A 25296-nucleotide genomic window follows, 5' to 3' on the forward strand; every position below is an offset into this window, starting at 1 on the left:
AAAAAGAACCAAAAAAAAAAAAAAATAGTAATCCGGGAGCAAAACAGCAGTGGACTTCAGCTCCCCCATTGTCTTAGTTTGGGTTTCTGTCACTGTGAAGAGACGTCATGATTACCACAACTCATAAAGAAAAGCATTTAGTTGGGGCTGTCTCACAGTTCAGAGGTTTAGTCCATTACCATCATGGTGGGAAGCATGTTGATGCAGAAGGAGCTGAGGGTTCTGCAAGCAGCTGGAGAGAAGACTGAGACAAACTTCCTCCCACAAGGCCACACCTCCTCATAGTGCCACTCCCTATGGGCCTGTGAGGGTCATTTTTATCCAAACCATCATACCTGTTTTACACCACCAATCATACAATGTCCCAGGGGCTTGGGTTAGAATTTTCTGTAGTGCCCAGAGGTGCAAAGTATGTAGTAACACCCAGTAAGTCCTGGTCGTAGGGTGAATGAGTAGGTGGATACCCAGGCCTTAAGTGGATGGATTTTCATGGTTTCCATGACTGGAAATGCTGCAGTTCTGACTGTGACTGTGACTCTGCCGGGGTCCCCTACCTTTGGAAGTCATGGGATGCTAACACTTCATTCAGAGACTGGTTTTCTTTTCTTTTTCTTTTTTCCTCTTTTAAAGATTTATTTTTTCATTCTATGTTTGTGAGTACACTGTCACTGTCCTCAGACACACCAGAAGAGGGCATTGGATCCCATTACAGATGGTTGTGAGCCACCAGGTGGTTGCTGGGAATTGAACTCAGAACCTCTAGAAGAACAGTCAGTGCTCTTAACCACTGACCCATCTCTCCAGCCCAGAGACTGGTTTTCAAGGCTCAGCTTTCTTACTATTTTACTGGGTGGCTTTAGACAGATGAATCATCTTCTCCAGAATCTATTTTTTTTAAACATTTATTTATTATGTATATATACATCATACAGCTTTCTGCCTGCGTGTATGAGCCTGCAGGCCAGAAGAGGGCACCAGATCTCATTACAGATGGCTGTGAGCCACCATGTGGTTGCTGGGAATTGAACTCAGGACCTCTGGAAGAGCAGACAGTGCTCTTACTGGCTGAGCCATTTCTCCAGCCCTCCAGAATCTATTTTTATGACAAAGAATACCATAAAGAGAAATCTCTAAGGCTTTAAGGTTTTACTAATCTTGTCATTCTAAGTTTCCTACACACACACACACACACACACACACACACACACACACACAAACACCAGATAGTTGGAGCTTTCAGACACTATTTTTAAGAATTATTTATTTATCTGTGTGTACACATGTGAGTGCAAGTACCTGAAGAGGCCTGAAGGGGGCCCCACATCCTCTGGAACTAGAATTAAAGAAGCTTTTGAGCTTCCATGTGACTCAAACCCAGACCCTCTGGAAAAACAGCCAGCATTCTTAATTTTTGACTCATGTCTCCAGCCCCAAAGGTGCAAATCTTTTTTTTTTTTTTTTTTCCAGGAGCTGGGGACCGAACCCAGGGCCTTGCGCTTGCTAGGCAAGCGCTCTACCACTGAGCTAAATCCCCAACCCCTCAAAGGTGCAAATCTTAAACCCACTTGAATCTGGACTTTTCTTGAGCATCAATGATCCTTAATAAGCTTAAAGGTTGTCATAGCAAACCCCCTACCCATATCTTGTTACCTGAGAGCAAGCCAGTCCACAATCACAAACCCCCATTGCTACCTAAGATTAGCATCTCCACCCCCCACCCCAGCAAAGTAATAGCTTCCAGGCTGACTGTTTTATTTACCCATTTATTCATTCACTGACTAATTCAGTCACTCACTCTGTATATACTGAGCCCTGACTATGAGTAAACATCATACTTGGTGCTTAGGACGAAATTGGTCTCCCTTCCTTGGAGTTTCCAGACTTGAGAGGGAGACAAAGAGGCAGTAAAATATACGAAAATAACTGATTTAATTAGATTTACATTTTGAATCATTCTTCAGACCATTGAAGAAGGGATTGGAGAGACAGACAAAAAAAAAGATTCAAAGATAGAGGCCAAGTTATATTTTTATTTATATCTATTCTACTACTGCCATAGCTGGCATCCACACAAAATAATATAGGGCGTTTTGTTTTGTTTTGGTATAAGTGAGTGATTGGTTGGCTTTTGATGGCAAGAACTTACATCTGGGAACACCACTAATTAATGGTAAAGGCTTTACCTTTTTTTTTCTAATTATTAGTGTACATACAAATGAAATGCAATTAAACCTTTCAAAATATTGTTTTGTTGGCTGGAGAGATGGCTCAGTGGTTAAGAGCCCTGACTGCTCTTCCAGGGTTCCTGAGTTCAATTCCCAGCAACCACATGGTGGCTCACAACCATCTGAATGGGATCCAATGTCCTCTTCTGGTGTGTCTGAAGACAGCTTTGGTGTACTCATATAAATAACATAAATAAATAAATCTTTTAAAAAATAATTCATATGGGTAAGCATCTGTTCAAATAACCTTCATTGTCTCCAATTCTACCCCTTTCTCCTCATAATTAGATCTGTCTCTGATGATCTTTCCAAGATACAGTCATACTTCAAATACTACCTGAAATATCTCCTGTGGTTACACTAATCTCAGTATCCTGCAAGCAAACTAGGTTTCATCCCACCTGTGAGCACCGGTGTAAGTTATTCATTTGAGCTAGAACCAACCCTACTCCATAATAACAGATCTTCCCAGCCCTTTTACGCCCAAGTCCAAGCTTCAGATCATTATGTTTGATAAATAATCTAAAGAAAAGTTTAAAACATAAAGCAAGAACAGTAATTTACTTTTTAAAAAAAGATTTGTTTGTTTGTTTACTTATTATAAGTACACTGTAGCTGTCTTCAGACACCAGAAGAGGGCATCAGATCCCATTACAGATGGTTGTGAGCTACCATGTGGGTGCTGGGATTTGAACTAAGACCTCTGAAAGAGCAGTCAGTGCTCTTAACCGATAAACCAGCTCAATTTACTTTGTCCTCCTCCTCGTCCTCCTCGTCCTGGTCCTCGTCCTCGTCCTCCTCCTCTTCTCTCTTAAGGCATTTATTTATTAAAACGTTCTCTGCCAGAATTTCACATTAGCTTAGAATTCAGTTCAGTCTTTGCACTTCTGACGTTGTCGCCTCGTGTATTATAACCCCCTTCTCCATCAGTCAGTATGACCAGCATCCACAGGAACGGCCCCACGGTTGGCCTCTTACTACCCTGGTGAACCAACTGGTTGTTAATACTGCTCTGCTACAAGGCAAAAGTTCCTAACTCAAACTCATCAGAAAAGGTGAGACTTCTGCAAAGAGCACTTTGAAGAAGAGGTACTTTTTGCTTATGAAAAGAAACCAGTGAACCCTCTAAGATTACTAAAAGGGAGGATGTAACAGTTAACCACATGATTTGGAGTGAAGACTTCGGACGTTGCTCTGCTGGTCCAGGCTACTTAACACCCTTCTTGTTCCGCTTGTGGGCTCCCTTCATCGGGTATCACAAAGCCTTCGTCTGTGGCATAAAGACTATCTACAGTCCTCTGCAGTCCAGGGTCATTTTCCCCCTCACTCTCCTGGCTAATCAGTTCAATGTTCCTTAGCTTTCCGAAGTAGAAGCCTCTCTCCTTCTCCAAGTCTTCAACAGTAAGCGTCAGTACTTTGACCTGCTGCTTCCATTCAGCTGCTTCGTCATCTCCATTGCCCACGCCAGGATTCCTTCGAACCATCCCGGGGCCAGCCTTAGAAGCTGCAGTAGTCCTCTGTGTTGCCATGGGTCTCTGTGGGGCTGCACTACTGGAGCCGAGAGGTTTCTTCGGTTTACTCAAAGCTGGAGCAACAAGGAGCCACCACCGTTTCTTGACCTTGTCTGGCAGCAACAGGATCGTGCTCTTTTCCATTATAATTTGCATCAGAAAACATCTTGAACCATTGAACTAATTCAAAATTGTCCTGAAATTTTCTTTTCACTAATCTATCCACAGGAATTATTTTTTGTCAACGCCCATCCTCTTGAAGCCTGCTTGCAGTATTTTGAAGTTCTGGATATACTCATGTTCTAACTTAGCTCAGCATTTCACTTTCTTCAAGGCAATGGAGCTGAGGAAGAGCACATCCATGAACTGACCGTATACGGCCCCTGAACACAACTGTTCTTTGTCAGGTTCAACTGCAGAGATTCATTGATGCAAGCCAGCATGTCATGTCGACTTAGGTTATCACTGGTGACTGACGTTGAGCACACATTCACTGCCACCTTTGACTCTCGCAGGGCCCACATCCTCTGTCTGCACCCCAATTTACTTCTTAATATAAGCAAAAACATGATTCAGGAAAAAACAACAACAACAACAACAACAACAACAACACCACCAACAAGCCTGGTTCCTGGACCTGTATAAGCCTTTCTTTTGCATCCTCTTCTGCCCCTGACTAGCTGGAGGCTTTGCAAGGCACCTCTCTGGCTTTCAGTTTCTTGAAATGGGAAACTAAATTAATTGTGCTACATTACAGACTGGAAAATATGAAAGTACCAGATGCCTGGCAGAAGCTATTGTCCTTGATATTCACCAGGTTTCATATTTCCAGACAGTTTTTAAAGCTTTATAAAACCATACCCCCAAATACTTCCTACAATAAGTTGTTGTGTAGCAGTTTCCTCTGAGACATTCCACTGCAGGGAAGCTCATTAAGCTCAGGAAGTAAAGAAAAGGAAGTTCCTGAAACTGAACAGATACATGGGGCCCCTCCCTACCCAAGCACATAGAAGCATAAGGATGGCTGAAAGACATTGTCAGGCTAGCTGATCTGCCTAGAGGTGGCTCCTAGAGGAAGCTGAGGCCAGCAGAGGCTCAGAGTACCTGAGCTGCTTGAGACAGACAGTTCCTATCCTGATGAGCTGCCTGCAGGTTATACAGTGTGCTCCAGGAACAGAACAAGCACGAAACTATTCTTTAATCTGGTAACTGTCAAATAACCCAACAGCCAGTCAGGGGAGCATTTATGTCAATTTTTGGAAAGGCCCAATACTGTGAACTGGGAAATGCTAAATTTACAGTATATAAGGTATAACCTTGGTCTATTTTTGGTGATAGGATATGTACTCGTAAGACAAGGCATCCCTACCCTTCTTGGAGGCCTATTTTCAGTAAACATTTGCAGATAGTGGCTGCAGAAAGTACAGGGCTGTTCACTTCTCTACTTCCCATTGATTTTTTTTTTATCTGAATCACAAAGCCAACTGGATTTGCATCACTTTGGGAAGTGCACAGAGAAGTCTTTGATTATTTTGATTATTACTCTTGCATGTTTGGGGTGCATGTGTGTGAATTTGAAGCAAAGTCAAGCCTTTTTATTTGTTCTGTATTTTTGTTGTTGTTGTTCCACCTTGTGTCTCTAAACTGCATCATGTGGAGCATGGTGTGAGGTAGACAATCAGTAAATGTTCTTTATCTTATTTCTTTCCCTTTTCCGCGCCCAAGAAGGGACAGACCTTCGTGTTGATCTTCTAGTCCTCCTTCCTTCCTTCCTTCCTTCCTTCCTTCCTTCCTTCCTTCCTTCATTTATTTATTTATTTATTTATTTATTTATTTATTTATTTCCTTCCTTCTTTTTGGTGGGGAAACTGGGCAGATTATTGACAGGCATCAGAAGACTGCATGGTCAGGTCCGTGGGCGGGACAGCACCCGAGTCCAGGCTCTGTGCTTCTCCTCAGGCCTTGTGGGCGCAAACTTCTCCTGCAGTTTCCTCCACACACTCTTATTCATCTTTTGAAACTCCTCCAAAGTGTCTTGTGGACAGGATCAGCTTGTATTCTTCCACGGACAGGCCACTGAAGCTGGTGTCTCTGGGGCGAGGGTACTTGTGCTTGTAGTAGTTTGAATGCAGTCGTGCTAAGCTCTCGTACATCTGATCACAGGCCTCAGGTTCTGCAATCTGGGTATTCTCTCCCTCCCAAAAGGCCTGTGCTACCCGCTGCCACAGGTAAGCGCTCAAGTCCTGGCCCCGTTTGGTCTTGTCCACTGGCCATTCCTCATAGAGCTTAAGGAACCGCTGGTAGCGGAGAGTGGCCATCTTGGGCCCCGCTTGCCCCGCCCCTTCCTTTCCTTTTTTTTTACTGAGATAAGCCTATCTCAGTTATGTAGTCTACGCTGGCCTTGCACTCGCTATTCTCCCACCTCAGGCCCTTAGTATTGGGATTATAGGCAAGTACTAACATGCCTAACGAGACTTCTTTTTATTAGCTGCAAACCCCACTATCATCAGGGTTGACTACCCTTTACGCCCCAGCCCCAGCAGCAACAGCAGCAGAACACTTACTGCACACTGGATGAGCATTGAGCAGTTTGCTTTATATACATGACCTTGGTTGCTCCTCAAAACTGTCCTTTGAGGTAAGTAATATTATCATCTCAATTCTGCGGATGAAGGTAATAGGGTTTAGAGGGCAAACAAAATCCCCTGGGTCATATGGATAGTACGTAATGGCGATAGAGCCAGTCTCTTACTAGGTCTGACTCCAACTCTTGGTTTGTCAAGCACTGGTAACACTCCCATTATCATCCAAGGTAAACAAAAGTGCACATGTACACACACGCGCACACACACACACACACACACACACACACACACACACACACACCATACTTTCTGACCTCCTCATGCTCTCTCCACTACTTTGGGTTCTAACTACTAAAGATTATGTTATTATCTTAGTTTGGGTTTTATTGCTGTAAAGAGCCACCATGACCAAGGTACCTCTCATAGAACATTTAGTTGGGCCTGGCTTACAGTTTCAGAGGTTCAGTCCGTTATCATCATGGTGGGATGTATGGCAGTGTGCATGGCGGTGTGCATGTAGACACGGTGCTGGAGGAGCCAAATGTTCTACATCTCGATCTCAGGGCAGAAGGAAGAGACTGTTTGCCACACTGGGCAGAGCTTGAGCAGAGGAGACCTCAAAGCCTGCCCCTACAGTGACACACTTTCTTCAGCAAGGCCACACCCACTCCGACAAGGCCACACCTCCTAATAGTGCCACTCCCTATGGACCAGGCATTTAGATAGGAGTCTAAGGGGGGGTCATACCTATTCCAACCACCACAGTTATGAGTGTTTAAATCTAAAGAGGCGCAGAATGTGGAGACCAGCCTCTTAAATCATAGTCTAAGGTTTCAGGGTTTACCAGCAATTGGAAACAAGTAGACTCTTTTACTATTTTTTTAACAGGTTTCAGGTTTTACCAGTGATTGGAAACAAGCAGACTCATTATTATTATTTTTTTCTTTTTTTTTGGAGCTAGGGACCGAACCCAGGGCCTTGCGCTTGCTAGGCAAGCGCTCTACCACTGAGCTAAATCTCCAACCCCTCATTATCTATTTTTTAACAGATAATGTAATAGCAGAATCAGAGACTTGAGGCCAATCTGAGTTCAAGTTCTGGCTTACAAGCAGTGTGGTCTGGACTAGAGAGAGTCTCAGAAGGTAACAGTGCTTGCCTGAAGACTTGAATTCTGTCCCTGGAGCCTGGGAACCCACATAAATGTGAAAGAGAGAACCAACACAATTAAATTGTTCTCTGACCTTAACATGCTGCCTCTGGCTTGGATGCCCCTTTTCTCCCCACAGAATTCATGCACACTTGGCATGTACACACACACACACACACACACACACACACACACACACACACACACACAATGATAATTACACATTTTAAAAACAAACAAGTCATGTGATCTTGAGCACACAGCTATTCCCAAGAGGTTCTTATGTTTCATATTATCTGTAAAATAATAAGAGTTATGGAATTAAAATGAGAAGGCAGAACAGAAATATGTTTTATAATATCAATGCAAAAAACTCATAATATTAGCCAAAGAGCTACTGTGATAATAAAATGATTATATAATATATAATATATAATTTATAAAAAGCAAGAGTTGCATGATCCTTACTAAGGAACGTAAGTTTAGTTAAACATAACTGTCCTAATTGGGGATCAATAATTTACCTAACCGAAGTAAAAACCATAATATAAATTGTACTACATTTTGATTTGGATATTTACATTAAAATGAAACAATACTTTTTCTGTGTTTTCACTTTTGAAATTTTAATGTTTCTCTTGAAAATACATTTACAATTGTATGCTTTGTACTTACAAGTTCCAAAAGGATGGGGGAGGAGGAAACAAGCCTCACCAAGTCCCCAGCACCTAGGTCGGTCGCTGGAAGCCACTAATGTGACTGTTTTGGGCATGTTTCCAAGTGCTTTGATTACGAGTATAGGTAATCAAATTTGTCTTTTCCTCCGCCTCTCCTTGAAAAAGGAAATTCATGTTTGGTGCTTTTTTTTTTTTTTTTTTTTTTTTTGGTTCTTTTTTTCGGAGCTGGGGACCGAACCCAGGGCCTTGCGCTTCCTAGGTAAGCACTCTACCACTGAGCTAAATCCCCAGCCCCCTTCCTTTCTTTTTTGAGGTAGAGTTTTACTAAGTAGCTCAAGTTAACTTCAGATTCATAGTCTACCACTCTAGCCTCTTAAATGTTGGGTTTACAAGAATACACTCATAATAACTGGCCAATATTATTCCTGTTTATGTCTTTTCAAATGTTTGAAGTGTGTGTGTGTGTCGGGGGGAGAATTGTTTCATTTTAAAATTATACATCTGCATCTGTGGAGATGGCTCAGAGGTTAAAAGAACATACTGTTCTTCCAGAGGACCTGGGTTCAGTTCCCATGTTCGGAGACTCATGGCCACTGTTATCCAGGGGATTTGATGTCATATTCTAGTCTTTGACATACACGCACTCACATGCACATGTACATATGCACACAATTAAAGATAAAAATCTGAAAAGTATGTTTGGGCTAGGTATGGTAGCACATATTAGAGACCTCAGCAATTAGGGAACTGAGTCAGGGGGTTTGAGAGTTTGAGAGTGAGTTCAAGACCAATTTGAGACACATAGAAAGACCCCAATCTCAAAAACAACACACACAACAGAAAACACACACACACACACACACACACACACACACACACACACCTACCTTTATATTCCTAATGACTCATAGGAATTTACATATCGTAAGGCACCCTGGTGTCCAATGAATCAAAAATACTTCCTTCCAGTTTGTGGCTTACCTTTTTTTTTTTTAATGTTGTTTAAGATTCATTTTGCTATGTAGGATTTAAAAAAAAATGACACAGCTAATCCTATTGGGTTTTTTTTTTAATGGCTTCTAAATTTTTATGTTCCACACAGAATGCCCTTCCTTGTTTGAACTGTATTTATTTATCTATTGACTGGTTGGTCGGTTGACTGGTTTTGAGACAACTTCTCTCTAAGTAGCCTTGGTCGCCCTGAAATTCACTATGTAGACTAGGCTGGCCTCAGACCCACTCGCTGCTACCTCTGGAGTCCTGGGATTAAAGGGGCATACACCTGCCTACATTTGAAACTGTTAGCTTTATCGGACAATGCTCTTTCAGTATTTCTCCTTCTGCTCCCCATTTTAGGAATATATTTCTCTGTGGTCACTGGAAAACAAATTCAATATTGTCTTTTAGAGTGACAAGACTCATATTTCCTTTCTTCATCTAGTATCAGCAAAAGTTGGAGGAATGAAAATCCACTTGGCTAGTGTTTAACCACTAAGCATTAAAAAAATGTGTGCCAAATATCTCTGGCATGAATCTCTATTTGGGAACATTTGCAAGCTCATTTCTGTTCCTAGTAATAGAATTTTAGAATTTTAAATATAATATAATAATATATGTAATATACAATATACCATATATATGTATCAATATCATACAAACTCAATAAAATAAGAAGCATCAGACCTACCATTTGTTTTTAAAGACTTGTGAACCTTAGGGTTAGCGAGATGGCTCAGTGTTAAGAGTACAAGCTGTCCTTGCAGAGGTCGGGATTCGGTTCCCAGCACCCTCACAGCGTGGCTCACAATTGTCTGAGGTTAGCCCAGGAGGAGCTATACTTCCAGTGTCCATCGGTTCTCACAGACATACCCCCACACGGACACATGCGTAATTAAAAATAATGAAATCTTTTTCTTTTAAAAGAACAAGACCTGTATAGTGTAGTAGTACGGTTAGCAGTTTGTCTTGTGAACTCTGTTTGCAGAACTCAGTTGTGTTTTTTTTCATCAGACCCAGGCTGGTCTCAAGCTCACTAGCTATCTGAGGCTTGTCCCTCGTACTTGTGTCATCACCTCCTAAGTGCACCATCAGGCCTGGAATGGAGTGTATATAATAGTGTGTGTATAGGGGTTGGGGATTTAGCTCAGGGGTAGAGTGCTTGCCTAGCAAGCGCAAGGCCCTGGGTTCGGTCCCCAGCTCCGAAAAAAAAAAAAAAAAGAAAAAAATAGTGTGTGTAAAAAATGTGCCTGTCTTCCTTTCAAGATGGGCTTTTTCTGTGTAGCCCTGGCTGCCCTGGAACCCACTCTGTAAACCAGGCTGGCCTCAGACTCATAGAGATCTGCCTGTCTCTGCCTCCTGAGTGCTGGGACTTATTTATTTATTTATTTTTAGCTCATTAATGCCTGCCCCCCCAGTAATATATTTGGTTACTCTTTTCAAGATCTGATGGAGAAATACAGAGATACTAATAAGAGATAGACGAAAGAGGATTCTCGTTTCATGGAGTATCTTTCAGAGTGATAAGACGAGATCAGGTCTCTCCTATTTGAAACTGAATTCTGGCTTCCAAGCCCCCCTGTCATGAAGCACGTTTTAATTTGAGATGGCCAAAGACAGCATAGCAAACTTCAGGAGAAAGTTGGAAGATTGTAGCCCTACACCCTGCCCCACCCCCAAGTGAGAGAACTGGGTGGGTTTAGTCTTTGTCACGTTAGAAACGCCGGGTTTTCTATATCACATCTTTGAACGTGCTTCTCATGAGGGTTCACATCCTAACTTCCCGTGCAAAAGCATTTGTTTTGAAGATGCATTTGCTAGAAGCAGCCAGTGACTCTGGTTCTTTTTGCAGACATATCATCCACTTCTGTAGTGCTTAAAATAAAGTACTCAGATAGAAGGTAGGCTGGAACAGACACACAGGAGAATACAAACTGTTAAGAGTAGAGTGCGTTACTCAGATCCCACAAAAATACATGTCTCCTTTTTTATTTTGCGGGCAACTTGGCTAATGGAACTGGTTCTTCCTTTGATCATCAACATGGCCATCCTTTTTGGGAAACTAAGTCCCATCTCAGATGGCGGTTTTAGCTGAGGCTGACATGAAAGAGAGAGGGGCTGTTTAATTATCCATTCCCTGGAAAGCACATCTTTTCTCTCTTTAAATTAGTGATTCTCTAGCAGTAATGACACTGGATCCTAGATGGGGAGAGAGACGCTCATTTGATCTTGACTATTGTTTTATTTGACTCTTGGCAGCATCTAGGATCTGGATTCGTGTGTCATCCTTACAGTTACAGCTTGCTGGTCCTGGGGGACAGACTTTCTTTCTTTCTTTCTTTCTTTCTTTCTTTCTTTCTTTCTTTCTTTCTTTTTTTAAACCAAGTGAGTGAGAATAAGATAATATATAAATGAACTATGGATGCATTTATAAAATTTCCCAAGGCTTGGAGAAAGAAGCCTTTGCACAATACATGTTCAGTGAATTCTCACAATCGTTAAAGATAGCAGCGAATGAAAGGCAAGGCTTGAGAACACGTTAAGTTGGGTACAGCAACTGCTTTCTGTTTTTCCGTTTTCCTTTTTGAGAGATTTATTTATGTATTTTATCTGAGTACACTGTCGCTCTCTTCAGACACACCAGAAGAGGGCACTGGATCCCATTACAGATGGCTGTGAGCCACATGTGTTTACTGGGAATTGAACTCAGGACTTCTCTCTATCCCCTCTTTCTGGTTTTTCTTTTCCTTCCCCCCCAACCCCCCCGTGTGTCGTCTACATTTAAAAGAAGTAAAAAGGAGAGTGGTTGCGAACTCCACGGGCACTGTACAGTTCAGTAGCCTTGAATTTAGTGTGGCTTCGGGGCACTTGAAACATAGCTACTATGAGTTCAGGTTGCAGTAAATGAGAAGTCCACACCTCTGTTTGAAGATTTAGTTTGAAGCTTTGCAGGGTGCGTACCTGTAATCCCAGAACTTGGGAGGATCAAGAATCCAAGGTTACTCTTGCCGGCATATTGAGTTCAAGACCAATCTAAACTACATGAGACTTTGTCTAAAAAAACAAACAAACAAAAAAGGATGCAAATAGTATTTATATTGATCACATGTTGAATAATAATATTTGTGATATTATTGGCATTAAACACAGTATACAAATATTTTCCTGTTTTAATTTATTTTTGTTTTGAGATGGGATCTCTTTATGTATCCGACGCTGTCCTGAAACTAGTTACATAAAGAGGTGGAGTTGGTCTTTTTCTGGAGCTGAGGACGGAGCCCAGGGCCTTGGACCGAACCCAGGGCCTTGCACTTGCTAGGCAGGCACTCTACCACTGAGCTAAATCCCCAACCCTGACTAGACGGGTCTTGAGCTCACTTATCCCGATAAGATATCCACCTGCCTTTGCTTTCTTAGTGCTCAGATTAATGCAGGTGCCACCAGGACAGGCCTTATTTTAAAATTTGAGCACAATTTAAATAATCAGCGTGGGTCACACGTTTTATTACTGACCAGCACAGTTCTAGGCTCCAGGGTTAAGCCAGCCAGACAATGACATATCTGTTTTTTTTTCTTTTTCTTTTTTAAAAATTGTTTCCCTGTGGGTCATAATCTTTACCTCCTGTTTAAAATCTATCGCTGACATGATTACTCAGGCCATCTTGGACCTGAAAGGGGTGGAGTTGGAAGGTAGAGGGCGAACCGGCTGTCACCCAGTTGCCCATTTTGCGATACCCACCACCCTCTTACCTTAGAACAAGCCAGGACTGAGACCCAGAGGGGGCTGGACACCTTGCACCTTTCATTCACCGCAGAGCGCAGCAGGACTGCATCAGAACTGGTTTTTTGGTCACTCTAGCGGTTTTGTTTGTTTGGATTTTTTTTTTTTTTTTTTTTTTTTGGCAGGGTTCCACTCAAGGAACCCAGCCAGTAGGGGAGACTTTCCCGCATTCAGTGCCTCAGGATTTCCTCAAGGGTCTGGGACACAGTCAAGCCTGGAACCAGAAACCAGAACAGGGCTAAAAACCTTTTGAGAACTAACCTTAGGCACACCACCCGCATCCGGGCTCCTCTCCCTTTGGCGCACTGGGCTCAGGCCCCACAGGATCCCCTATTAGGATGTGTCTGGGACTGGAGGAGGAGAAAGGGTCTTTCTTCTGTCATGGATAAGGGTGGTGGCAGAACCGAGAATGCCTAAGAGTCCCCAGAGGTCTGCTTTGGCTCTGGCAGCGGTATTCATCCAGCCTTTTAGCATTGTTCGCTGGCGGCGCTAATAGGAAAGGGAAAGACGCCAGCGCTCCAGGTCCTGCTCCTTTCCCAGAGACCGGGCTTCCTTCCTCATCCCTTAACTTCTAGGTTCCTATAGCGACCTAAAGAGCAAAGGTAGTTTTCTGAGAAAAACCGCCTTCCAGTTTCTCTCCTCGGGCAGTTCTGCTCGAGGTTAGCCTGGGCGTGATCTTCCGCCGCCGCTTCTGTTCTGGGGAGAGCCATAGGTTGAGCGGAGAACACAGCGTCTATTTCCGGGTACACGGGCTGTCAGAGACCAAAGGACCAAGAAGGCAGTCTGATACTCTTCTGCCCTGCTGCGATTCCTCGAGCAATCTGAGGTGTGTAAAAGAGAGTTCTCTGTGTCACAGCACAAACACTGGCACCCAAGGACGTTTCTACTAACCCGGTTCCCCAAACGACATCCAGTCTCTTCTGTTTCTAAGGTATTAGTCCCTGACCCAAGGAATTTGACAGCCTGCCCCCCGGAGGCCGGGTGAGGATCTGTTCAGTGGCGGGGAACCGAGGTCAAGGGTTGAAGCTGATATCCACTAAAGTCTGTCAGTAAGATGCCTGCCCTACTATGTTTGGAGATAGCATAGATTGATATCCATTTGCCGCGTAGGGATGTTTGATATCCAATTGCTACATTCACGTTTCGAGTAGAGGTGGGTGGACTTCCTTTATGTGTGGACGGACCATCACCCCAGTGCCCCTTCAACATTTTCTTCTATCTCCCTCAGTCCCAGAAATGATGACTTGACCAGGAAGATGGTTAGGGAACTTCGGTAAAGTCTACTGTCTTTTCCTTTCGGTGGTCATCTCCTCTCCTGACTTCTCTACTTCCTACTGTTACAAAGTTTAAAACACAAGTGGCCGCGGGTCAGACAAAGAGAAACAGTTCTGACTCCATTTACATGGCGGCTCACCAAGCGCTCCTTTCACAGTCTGCAGCCATGCTTCCTTCCACTGTTTCCTCCCCTTCCCAGAGCGTCCGTGTGGAGCAGGATGCTTCCACTTCCTGGAGCACTGAAGTTTGGGGCCTAATTGATTCTGGTAATTAATTTGTTCTACCTGCGAGATCAGATGGAAAATCCTACTGCAGCGCCCGAGGATTAACACTTGACTTCGCAGCACCCTCGCTAATTATCTAATAGCATGGGTTGTGAGGACTCAGTCTCTGTTAAAACACTTTTGCTATTAGCAGTAGTGATTGGAATTGTGATGACGACTAGATATCAACAAATTAGAGCTTAAAAATGGGGAGATGGAAGAGAAGTGGCTTCTTTTAATTTCCCCGAGTTTAACATCAATAATTAGAGCAATTTTCAGAGATGCGAGCCCAAATTACTCCTGCTGTGCTGTAGATGATCACCTTAATTTTAGCAAATTAACTCCAGGGAAATAAATGTGACAGATTAGAAAAAGACAAACAGGGGGAAAAAAAAAGATCGGAAGGAAGAGTAAGGAAAGAGGCAGAGGAAAGAGAAAAGGAATAGAATCTAACAGAGTGATGGGGACACTCTGGCTGGAACTGGTGATGTAGCAGAAATAGCAACAAGCCAAAAGACTGAAGTGAAGAGAAGCCAGGAGGGTGGCAGAGGAAAGTGGCTATGGATAGATTTAAAATGACCAAGTCATGTGGGTGATAGACAGACTCCCTCTGTTCATCCCTTAAATTCCAGATAAAGGATCTTCCACCTGTCATCTTTATTTCCCCCAACAATTCAATCACCCCTGCTGTCAATTTAATCTAACTCTAGCAACTTGGTGTAGCGGACGGACTGCATCTTCATTTCTTCACTTCTCCTCTCCTTTTGCTTTCGATTACTGAAACTCTTTAAAAGACAACAAACTGGCTCAAATCCTTGAGTAAGCACTTTATCCCTATGCTATTGGGACTCTTTAGGTGTTCTCTCTAAGAAGCAGGTTGTTAAACACCGGTGAAAACATTCATTTTCAGTCTTTTAAAAAGACGGAACACAGGAAGCAGCTCTTGCAGGGGAGGGGTAGAAATTGGGGTCCAGAAGCCATAAAGGAACCAACCCGTTGGGCTCCGCGCTCTGCTTGGCCAGACGCATTCAGCACCGCGGACAGATCCCCGCCCCGCCCAGAGCCCACCCCACCCTCCCCTCTGCCTCCGCAGCCTCCCTATTGGTTCTCCGGGCTCCCCTCTCCAAGCTGCCAATTCTCTAACACACAGAACCAACCTACCCCGGCGCTGGAGAGGCGAGAAGACAAGCGCCGGGGATAGCCCAGGTCGGTAGAGCTGCAGGGATCTGAGCCTGGACGATCAGGAGCAGGTGCAGGCTCTCAAGTAGGCCTGCCGGGAAGCTGTTTGCTTCCTGCACTTTGTGCGGGCCCTCGCCCCGTGCCAGGCGCTCTGCAAGATGAATCTCAACTTCACTTCCCCTCTCCATCCAGCATCTTCTCAGAGGCCCACGTCGTTTTTCATCGAGGACATTCTGCTACACAAGCCCAAGCCGTTGAGGGAAGTGGCCCCTGACCACTTTGCCAGCTCTCTGGCCTCTAGGGTGCCTTTGCTAGACTATGGCTACCCCCTTATGCCCACACCCACCCTCCTCACCCCTCACACTCATCATCCACTGCATAAGGGGGAGCATCATCACCCTTATTTCCTGGCCACCTCAGGTAAGTAACAGAGGCCTCTAAGGAGAAGGGAGTGGGCTTCTTTTTTTAACCCCCAGAGCAGAGACTATATCGGTCCCGGTGGCCTTTCTCCTTCTGTAGCAGTAGAAGGTTAGGGACATGGTTGAGAACTCCCTTGAAACATACCAACGGAGGGAAGCAATGTCCGGTCACTTCACAGTTTGTATAAAGTAGACAGGGATTGTGTCTGGCCAGAGGCGGCTGGGGTGGAAAGATATGATCATATTCCTGGCGGGCAGTGTTTCGTCTTACTCTTCTTCTTCCAGGCAACTTTGGATCATCCCTCAATGCCACTTGTAAACTTCCTCCACTTCAGGAGGTCCTCGGACCATCTTGTCCCAGGGAAATCACCCTGAACTCTCCAGTGTGGAAAATGAAAAGGCCTCACCTGGCCAGCTCTCCTCTGCTAGGCTGGGTCAGGAATATTAGCAGATTCGGATTCTGCGGGAGATGCAGAAGTGAGGGAGGGCCTGCCGCTGGCAGGAAGGGTTCAGGGCTGGCAGAAAGGGTTCAGGGCAGACGAGAGAGCTGTGGTTCTCCAATGACCTTCACTTCCAGTGTTCGACATTTAATTCAGAGTCAGTCTGCTTGGCTTCCTTGTTCTGGCCCAGTTGCTGGAGTTGAAGGAACCAGGTGCTAAAGTAGTTCGAATGTACTGTTAGGCAAGGAGTGGGGATTGCTAGAGTAAGACTGGGCCTGGAAATGTCTGGATTGTGTCTGTTTATTTGTTTCTCTCAGTCTGCACGGACACTTTCTTCCCATGCGTTTTTCAGTCCAGCTATATAGAGAAATTCTTCTAGTCCAGTTGCTGAGCTCAGTAGCAAACTGGCTCAAGTGGGAGCTAAGGGAAGGCAGCAGGCAGTGTATGAAATTCAGACCCTCAAATTTAGAAAAAGAAAATGCTGAAAGTGTAGGGAGGTAAAACCCACTCAAAAGCGTTAGGTTAGAGAGGAGATCTTAAGGCCCTGGGTGAGATCATCATTGCTCCCTGCTTTGACACACGACTGAAAATGGACTCTTCCCAGTACTGGTGTTGGGCAAAATCCGTGGTGCTGAAACGGCTAGATTTTCATTTTTCTTTCCTGGGCATTAGTAGATACTGGTGTCTGAGGCCTGGATGCTTGGGGCGCCTAATACACCAGGTAAAGATGAGAGGGTTATGAAATGGAAGAAGCAGCCTCCTCTGATCACCAGAAAAAAGGCGCTCCAAGCTCTCCCGATTCTCAGAGCTTGGAGGGAAAGGATTTAGGATCAGACTCGGGAGCAGAGGTTCAGGGCGACCCTGCTACTGACAAGGAAATGTCATAGTTCAGTACCACAGTTTCTCTGGTTGTGCGTTTTTGCGCTGTTGTATTTGGTTGCTGGAAGGGCGAGAGCGACCAGGAAAAGGTGCTATTTTAGAGTTAAGAAGGCAAAGTCTTATTTACCTCGTAGCACAGCATTCAGTGTTGATAGGAGTCTGGGTAGATGCAGGTGGACAACTCTGGTCTAGTTTTGGACTTTTGCAAGCAAACTTTGCAAAGCCCAACAGATAACTAACTGGGAGCGTGCGCAAGCTCCGAGGAAGTTTCCTCAGGAAGATAATTAAAAAAAAAAAAAAGAGCCTCTAGATCTTTGATCTATTTTTCTTTTCTGTTTTATTTGCTGTTTATTATTTGTATTTTGGGATGACCTTCTCGGAAAAGATCTCCAAGCGCTATTTTGCGGTTCCTCTCCCTGCTGTCCCAGGGTTATTGAAAGATGGGCTCCAGAGCTTTGGGGCAAGTAGGAAACAGGGAACGCTGGGCACCGTGGAGCGGGGATGGTGGAGATTGCTTCCTGCGAATGCGGGTTCTGTCTGCCAACTGCTCTTGTCTCTGTAGGGATGCCGGTCCCGGCTCTGTTCCCGCACCCGCAGCATGCAGAGCTACCCGGGAAGCACTGCCGCCGCCGCAAAGCTCGCACGGTGTTTTCTGACTCGCAGCTCTCCGGCCTGGAGAAAAGGTTCGAAATCCAGCGCTACCTGTCGACACCAGAGCGTGTGGAGCTGGCCACTGCTCTCAGCCTCTCTGAGACTCAGGTGAGCAGGAGCCGGGAGGAGGCCCCGGATTCTGCGTCCTGCCCTTCTCCCCTCAGCTCTGAAATAGTTCCAGAAGGACCGAGCAAAAAATGATCCTCTCTTCTTGCCTTTCAGGATGTTCCCAAGATCCGACAGAATTTATACAATTTTCAAAGTAGATTTATCTACCTGGCTCTACTGGGGAAAAATCACTTCGAATGATTAGGCTGTCACCTCCAAATCACACCATGATTCTTTTTATCCACCCCCCTTCCTCCTAAGGGTATGACAAGCTGGATTAGAGGGGTTCTTGTTTGTGGAGAAGCTTAAACAATTTATTCTGTTTTGTTTTGGAGAGGTTTTCACTGTGTAGCCCAGGCTGGTGTGGGGACTGCCAGTTCTCACCACCACTCGGTGCTCCTCTTACCCCTCTTCATTGCACACCCCCTCCCCACGTCTGATTTCAGTTAGTGTCACCCACAGCAGCAAGTCTTCACAGGTACCCCAGGACACGCACACACTGCAGTTTAAGCCTCTTCTCTTTTTTTTCCCGTTTTTTCCTCTCGCTCCTTCTTTCTTTCTTCTTTCTTCTGTCCACCCCTCCACCTCTTCCTTTATTTCATCCCATGATCGTGCTGTGAAATCATTAGGCATTCAGAGATAAGACTAAAAATTCTCTCCGAAGAAAACCAGTCAGTTCATTCCATTCTTGTCTTCCAATCCCGTTGGACCCGGGATTTAGGTGTCTTCATAACAGAATCATACATTGAATGTAACGGAGACCCCAAGCACACAGTGCTTGCCCTTATTAATTACCATTGACCCTCTGGGGCAATCTCTCCTAGAATTCAGCCTAAGAGGATAACCTATGACTTAATCAAAACGCGAGGCGGCCGTGGCGCTAGGACCGAATTCAATTCAGTAGATAGCTTCCCCCGCCCCCAAACGCCACCAATCGCCCAGATCTTTCAGTCACTATTTGTGTGAGGAATGATATGATTTTGTTTGTTCCTCCGAAATTAGGTGAAAACGTGGTTCCAGAACCGGCGGATGAAGCATAAAAAACAGCTGAGGAAAAGTCAAGACGAACCCAAAGCCGCAGACGGGCCTGAGAGCCCAGAGGGCAGCCCTCGTGCTCCCGAGGGCGCGCCCGCCGACGCTCGGCTGAGTTTGCCGGCCGGTGCCTTCGTGCTTACAGAGCCGGAGGACGAGGTGGACATTGGGGACGAAGGCGAGCTCAGCTCAGGGCCGCACGTGCTCTGAGTGGCCAGGCTGGGAAGGGAGACCCGGGCGAGGAGGCTGTGGGGCCAGACCCGGTTCTTTCCAGGCGAGAAGACTCGCGGAGACTCTAGACTGTTCCTGCGGCCTGGACTGGAAGAAAGAAAGGCAGGCTCAGCCCACTTATCAACTTGCAGCCGCCGCGACTCCTTCCCATGCCTCCTCCCTGTCCGACGCGTCCCTGCTGGGAGATCAGTAATGTGGTCGCTGGTTCCGGCGCCCCGCGTCTTCAGCGCCCCGGACCTACTCAGTGTCGCTGACCAAACTAGTAGCTGGGCTCGCGGCGGTACATTTCGACGGAGCACCTCCGGTCCCGCGTGCGCCAATGCAGAACCCCTCCGTCCTCATCTCTCAGCCACTTGTCACCCAGCTTTGTCACTCTGTCCCCGCGGCCTCTGCACTCAGGCGGTCGCTCTCCCTAAAGCAGTTCAGCTGACCACAGGAAAAGGGACCAGCTGTCTGGGGCTATGCCTGGATTCAGGCAGAGCCACATCGGATTCTTTAAACCTTCAGTGACCTGACTGTGGCGTTCGCGGCTGGTGATTACGTCCGCTCACACCCCTACCAGGACCCCACATCTCTAATTCAAATCCTTAGGCGAACCCCTTCAACTTGACTGAGCTTCCATCCTCTGGTGTCCCAATAGTCATCGGTGCGCTCGGCGTCGCCCGGGCGCTTGTAGCGCTGGTGACCCGGAGGGCTCCCACAACCCGGCTCCCCACAGAACCGTGGGCAAAGAAAGTCTACAGCGCAATTTCTGCTTCCTGAACTTGTTGCACTCTTGTCCCGCAACCCTTCCACGTCCCAAAGACCACAGAGATTTTAAGTGATTGTCCTCGGGTTGTTTGTGGGTGCGCTCACTTTCGTGCAGTGTTTTTAGCAAGGCTTAGGCTCGCGCGCACTCCACCGCCTTCCGGATTAAGGCAAAAGTGGATGTGGGAGCGCACCTGTTGGGGGGCCATTGAAGCTGTCACTCGTCGCACCCCTCCTCTCCTTTGCCCCTGGAAGGTCTTCTATTCTCCTACTAGGTCTGCAGTCTATTTAGATAATAAAGGACTTGTGGGGCAAAAATGGGAGGAGCACGGGTTTCCGGGAATCATTTGTTGTCGCGTCCCGTTGCTTGCACGTCACCTCCCTCATCCCAGGCAGTTTCTTATTCCCAGTAGAAATGAATTTGGCTAGTGACCTTTACTTAACAGATTCCGTCTCCCTGACCCCGAGTTTCCTGTTTTCAATCATTTGATTAATGGAGATTAATGAATCTCATCCACGTGAAAGAGGTCACCGCAAACAGTACCTTTTCACCGCAAACCGCTGAAGGGACGCAGGCCTTTGGTATCCGGAAAGTGTAAGCTAATGAACTATGCGAGACGCGCGTCTCCAACAGAGCAGCCCCGGGCAAGGAGACTTCAGTTTCCGACCTTCCTTGGCTTCTGGCTGTCTTTAGGTCAGTGAGCCCAGGAGGACTGGAAGGGAGTGAACTTAGCAGGCGTGTTCCTCCCCCTAGGGAGCAGAGATTAATAATTACAGGACTGCAATGGTGTGAGTTTCGGTTACATTTTACTCTTTTGTTTTCTGTTTTTCCCCAACGAGGGAATGAATTCTCAAGATTCCTTTAGGTGATGGTTCTGAGTCTAGGACTGCAGCAAATGTAGCGATGGGAAAACAAACAATCCAGCGGCAGAAAGAGAGCTTTATCCAGTCTGCATCATTTTGGAGGCAAAAGCACCACCTTCAAAACAGAAGCATTGCAGCCTTTGGACTGCCCAGAGTGTCTGCTCTGTAATCAAGGCGGGTGGGGGTGTGTGAACCACAGATCAGGAAACCGAGGCTTGCGGAAGCTGGGAAATGTATCCATGAAATTTGGGCTAGCTAACAGTGGAGGTGGAGACAAATTGATCTCCTTTGACTCTGTCCCTTCTTTAGCTCTCCTCTTCTGTTTATTTACTTTCGGGTGCCTTGGCTTGCAATGGTCCCCCCCCCCCCCCCCCCGGCTTTATTAGAACGCTCGCCTCATTTCTTAGTTTGAGTAGTTGTGGCTCGTGTTGCAGATCCAGGCGCTCAGACTTTTCTTCTTCTGTTTAGATAATGATAGTAGTTTTTGAAACCCAGAGTCTCTCCAGGTAAGCCCTCTACTTCCAAACCATACCTCCAGCCTCACAGAACCTTTTAAAAGGAAATAGTTTACAGAAAATTGTAGGCTTGGATATATATATATATATATATATATATATATATATATATATATATATATATATATATTAAAGAAACAACAACAAAGACAAACAGGAAAAAAAAAACAAACAAAAAACCAAAAAAAAAAAACCCAAAACAAAACAAAACAACCCAAAAAACCCACAAAAACAAAAACAAAACAAAACCAAAACCCCTTGGGTTAAAGGAGAATGATTTATTAATAAGAGAAAGATGCTCGGACATGAGAACATGGAGTCAAGGGAAAGAACTCCAATTGTTCCAGTCCTGCAAACAACTGCTAACAGGTTTGAAAAGAATCTTTAAAGTGAGTTTAAAAAAAAAATAGAGAGAGAGAGATGATTGTAAATTAGAGGGTGAAGACAGAACACAAATTCGAAGGCCCTGGGCATTTGTCCCTTTTGCCCTCAGAAGACGCTCTTGACTCACTCTACAGGAAAAAGAGTAGGGCATCTCATGAGTTTTTGTTTTGAAGAATCAGGTAAACAGAGACGCTTCTAGCTTAAGAATAGCTCTTCCTGATTGGGGCACAGTGAGTCTGGAGCCCTGGGAACTCAGTCTGATTTAGGAACATTGCCTACTTGGGAAGATATCCCTCCCAGTCACCCTGGTCTTTAATACTGGAAAGGCTGGGGTCGGGAGGTGTCTGTCGAATTCTGAATACAGAACCAGATGTATGACTAAGACAGTTTTCCTACCAACCCCACCCCAACCCTGGAACTGTGGTAAATAAAGAAAGCTAAGTCCTGTCCTGTCCTCTCCTCTTCTCTTCCCACCCCCATTCCTTCCTTTCTTCCAGATCAGACATGACAGTAAAAGACAGGTGCAATTTAGTCTCAACTGAATGTAACAGGGCAGCAAGTTTTGCTTTTGACCTTTGAAACATATTGAGTCCTTAGCAGTCTGAAAACTTACTTTGTCAAAATGGTCCAGGCTTTTGTCTCAACCCAGTTCCACTTGTTACTAAAGATGCAACAAAACCATGTCCATTATATTGTAGAAAGACACATGGACCTGATTTTGAAGAAACAAATATCTTTGAGTAGCCGAGGAAGATAAATAATTTCTCATCTAATCCCAAATGGGATTCCCTCCTCCCCATTTTTGTCCCCAGGACTCTGATTTTGAAGGACTTGGTTTCAAAGCTTCTGAGAAAGACTTCTGGTAATGTTTCTCAGCTGAGCGTTGGCTGAGTGTCACACGAAGAAATGCTTAACTCGAACGCATGACACCACTTAGAGAAGATTGATTCTCTGAAAAGTACCAGTGTGGAGAGGTACACTAAATAGGACTTCCTGGAATCGAGGGACTCACGCAATAAACACATTCGGTTGAATCCCTGGCTCTTCCAGAATTTGGCTCAATCACAAAATAATGAATTAATTGACATACTTATATGTTTATATGTTCCTGCCACCACACTTCGAAGAGAATAATGACAAGCTAAAATTTACTGAGCATGTAGAAGCCTGGATACTTATTGCCGCTAAAAAACAAAACAAAACCAACAACCCTCTCCAAAACACACACACACACACACACACACACACACACACACACACACACACACACGGCCATGATCAGCCTTTTGGCTTGTCAGAGGAAGGCTTTAGGGAGGAGTAGAGGAGGAGGCTCGCTGTGGTAGCTGCAGCTGGAAGAGCATCTTATCTGTCATGCCAAGGATAAGGCTGGCTCCAGGAATAGCAGAGCAAGTCCACAAGCCACTAGGCACATTGTCATTAGGGAGATTTAGGCAGTGGTAACAAGTCCAAGGCGTTTTCAAGAGGAAGTTGAGCTGGATACCTCCTCCCGGGAATTGAACCCACAGCCTCATGCATTTTAGGCAGGGCAGCGCCCCTGAACTCCATCCCCAGCCCTCAGATGGTTCTGAATCTTTTTTTTTTTTTAATTTTTTTTTTTATTTTTTTTTTGGTTCTGAATCTTTAACCTCTGACATCATACCTTCTTTCTCCGAGAAAGAAACTCCAGGTTTCATGTTATTTAGATGGTCTGCCATTTCCTGAAGACTTCAGCTTATGCATCATAATTTAAGTAAACAGACCCACAGCAATTAGAAGACTTAGGAGAAATGGAACAGGAGGAGAGCACATATTTTAATTCATTGGGTTCCAGGACTTCGTTCTAGAAAGTAAATGAAAACAAACTAGCATTTTACTTAGTTAAGGACAAAGTTACTCTCAGGAAGAAGTTATCAGTATTAGAAGACACATCCAATAAGTCTAAGCCCTCCACTTTCTAAATGATTTGTGGGAGAAATCGTTTCAGATGAGCACAGAGGCAGAGTGGCCGTCTCAGACTAGAAACTGGTCTCAGTAATCCCTCACAAGCCACTCAAGTTGTTACGGGGATGGCAGGTCTATGTTAGGGGAGCACGTGGATGAAAGACCGTTTGTAGCAATTTTGGATGTAAGACTCAAAAAGAAGTTGTAGCTGGCAACTGTCTATTAAAATCTCAGGTCAGCTTTTGAAAACTCTTCCATCCAGGAGCAATCTGAGCAAAGAATAACTTTCCCTGGGAGGCTCTGAGTCCCTTCACACTCTTGTCATTCAAGCCAAAGTTGGGGCACCCTCTCATGGAGGTATTTCATCTAAAAGGATGAGGTAGATCTTCCTGAAGAAGCCTTGTGTTTACTTCTCTCTTTTCTAAAATAATAATATAATGATAATAGTAATAGTAATAATAATAACTCAGCTAATCTCATTACAGATGAACCAGTTATCCCAGACACATGCGCGCGCGCGCGCGCGCGCGCGCGCGCGCGCGCACACACACACACACACACACACACACACACACACACACACAGAGGAACATGCACAGTCATACAGCTTGTTTGGGGAGTAGAGCTGATGCATCTAGTTGGTCAGAGAAAATTCTCGCAAATACTTGTGAGTGGGAAGAACATTCTGAGTGGCGCTCACATTCCTCTCCAGCGTATTCTATAGTTAAGTCTCACCATGTAGTACAGGCTGGCCTTGAGCTCCTGATTCCTCTGTGTCAACCTCTCAAGTGGGAGGATGGCAAGCTTGCACCCCATGCCTGGGGCCTTTGTATTTTGGATTGTTATCCCTCCCCTCTTACCTCTTAGAGCTCCTAGAGGATGCACCAGATAGTCAAGCCTCTGTGTAGTTACCCCTTCCTCGATATCTCGTGCTCTTCTTGTGGTATTGGAGAGTCACAGTGGGGGTTGGCATCATAGCCATTGACTGGATGTGCCCCATAACGAAGTCATGTGTGGTGGATAGAGCGGGGTAAGAGCTGTGCAGGGACCTACTATGCCATCTCAGCTGGAAGAATGTAACAGATTACAACATGGGTTAGACCATGGCAGTTATAAAGTCCCTGACATCTGAGTACACAGGATCTCCACCCACTCATATGAGTTGCGTGGTAAGCAAATACCTAGGCTTCACCCACTCCACCACAAAGGGGTTGGAACACCCCCAAGGAGCTGTGTGTGGGGTCCTTTCACGTTTCCTCTTACTTTTTGTTCTCAGAGAGGAGTTTGATTTCCATAGCCCAGGAGGCTTTCGTGAAAATGGCTTCCTGACATTGTGCCTTTCCTTGCTTTACCTATCCCTGCCCTATTCTGCCCTAGGGTTTCTGCTATCTGGTTTGGTGACAGGGCATATAGAAAGGGAGGTTTAAATTCATAGGGACCTTTTTA

At 45.2% G+C, this 25296-nt stretch overlaps 1 protein-coding gene and 2 pseudogenes across 2 annotated transcripts; 1 reads left to right on the forward strand and 2 right to left on the reverse strand.

Moving 5' to 3' along the window:
* Window positions 1-3436: 3436 nt before the first annotated feature.
* Mapre1-ps2 (microtubule-associated protein, RP/EB family, member 1, pseudogene 2) lies at window positions 3437-4260 on the reverse strand (annotated as a pseudogene).
* Window positions 4261-5642: 1382 nt separating this feature from the next.
* Uqcc2-ps1 (ubiquinol-cytochrome c reductase complex assembly factor 2, pseudogene 1) lies at window positions 5643-6078 on the reverse strand (annotated as a pseudogene).
* Window positions 6079-13593: 7515 nt separating this feature from the next.
* Bsx (brain specific homeobox) lies at window positions 13594-20469 on the forward strand. Of its 2 annotated transcripts, none has more exons than XM_087563303.1 (3): window positions 13594-13748; window positions 17940-18136; window positions 19139-20469. In XM_087563303.1, exons 2-3 carry the CDS (start codon window positions 17942-17944, stop codon window positions 19376-19378), a joined length of 435 nt encoding a protein of 144 aa, XP_087419429.1. In that variant the 5' UTR covers window positions 13594-13748; window positions 17940-17941; the 3' UTR covers window positions 19379-20469.
* Window positions 20470-25296: the final 4827 nt, after the last annotated feature.

The sequence above is a fragment of the Rattus norvegicus genome, chromosome 8, assembly GCF_021556685.1.
Source record: "Rattus norvegicus strain SHRSP/BbbUtx chromosome 8, alternate assembly SHRSP_T2T, whole genome shotgun sequence".
Lineage (NCBI taxonomy): Eukaryota > Metazoa > Chordata > Mammalia > Rodentia > Muridae > Rattus > Rattus norvegicus.

What these genes read in the sequence shown, in the direction of transcription:
- Bsx (XM_087563303.1), top strand. Translation starts at nt 17,942, where the DNA reads ATGCCGGTCCCGGCTCTGTTCCCGCACCCGCAGCATGCAGAGCTACCC. An exon ending in TCAGCCTCTCTGAGACTCAG is followed by an intron (nt 18,137 to 19,138) that starts GTGAGCAGGAGC and finishes CTCCGAAATTAG; the next exon opens with GTGAAAACGTGGTTCCAGAA.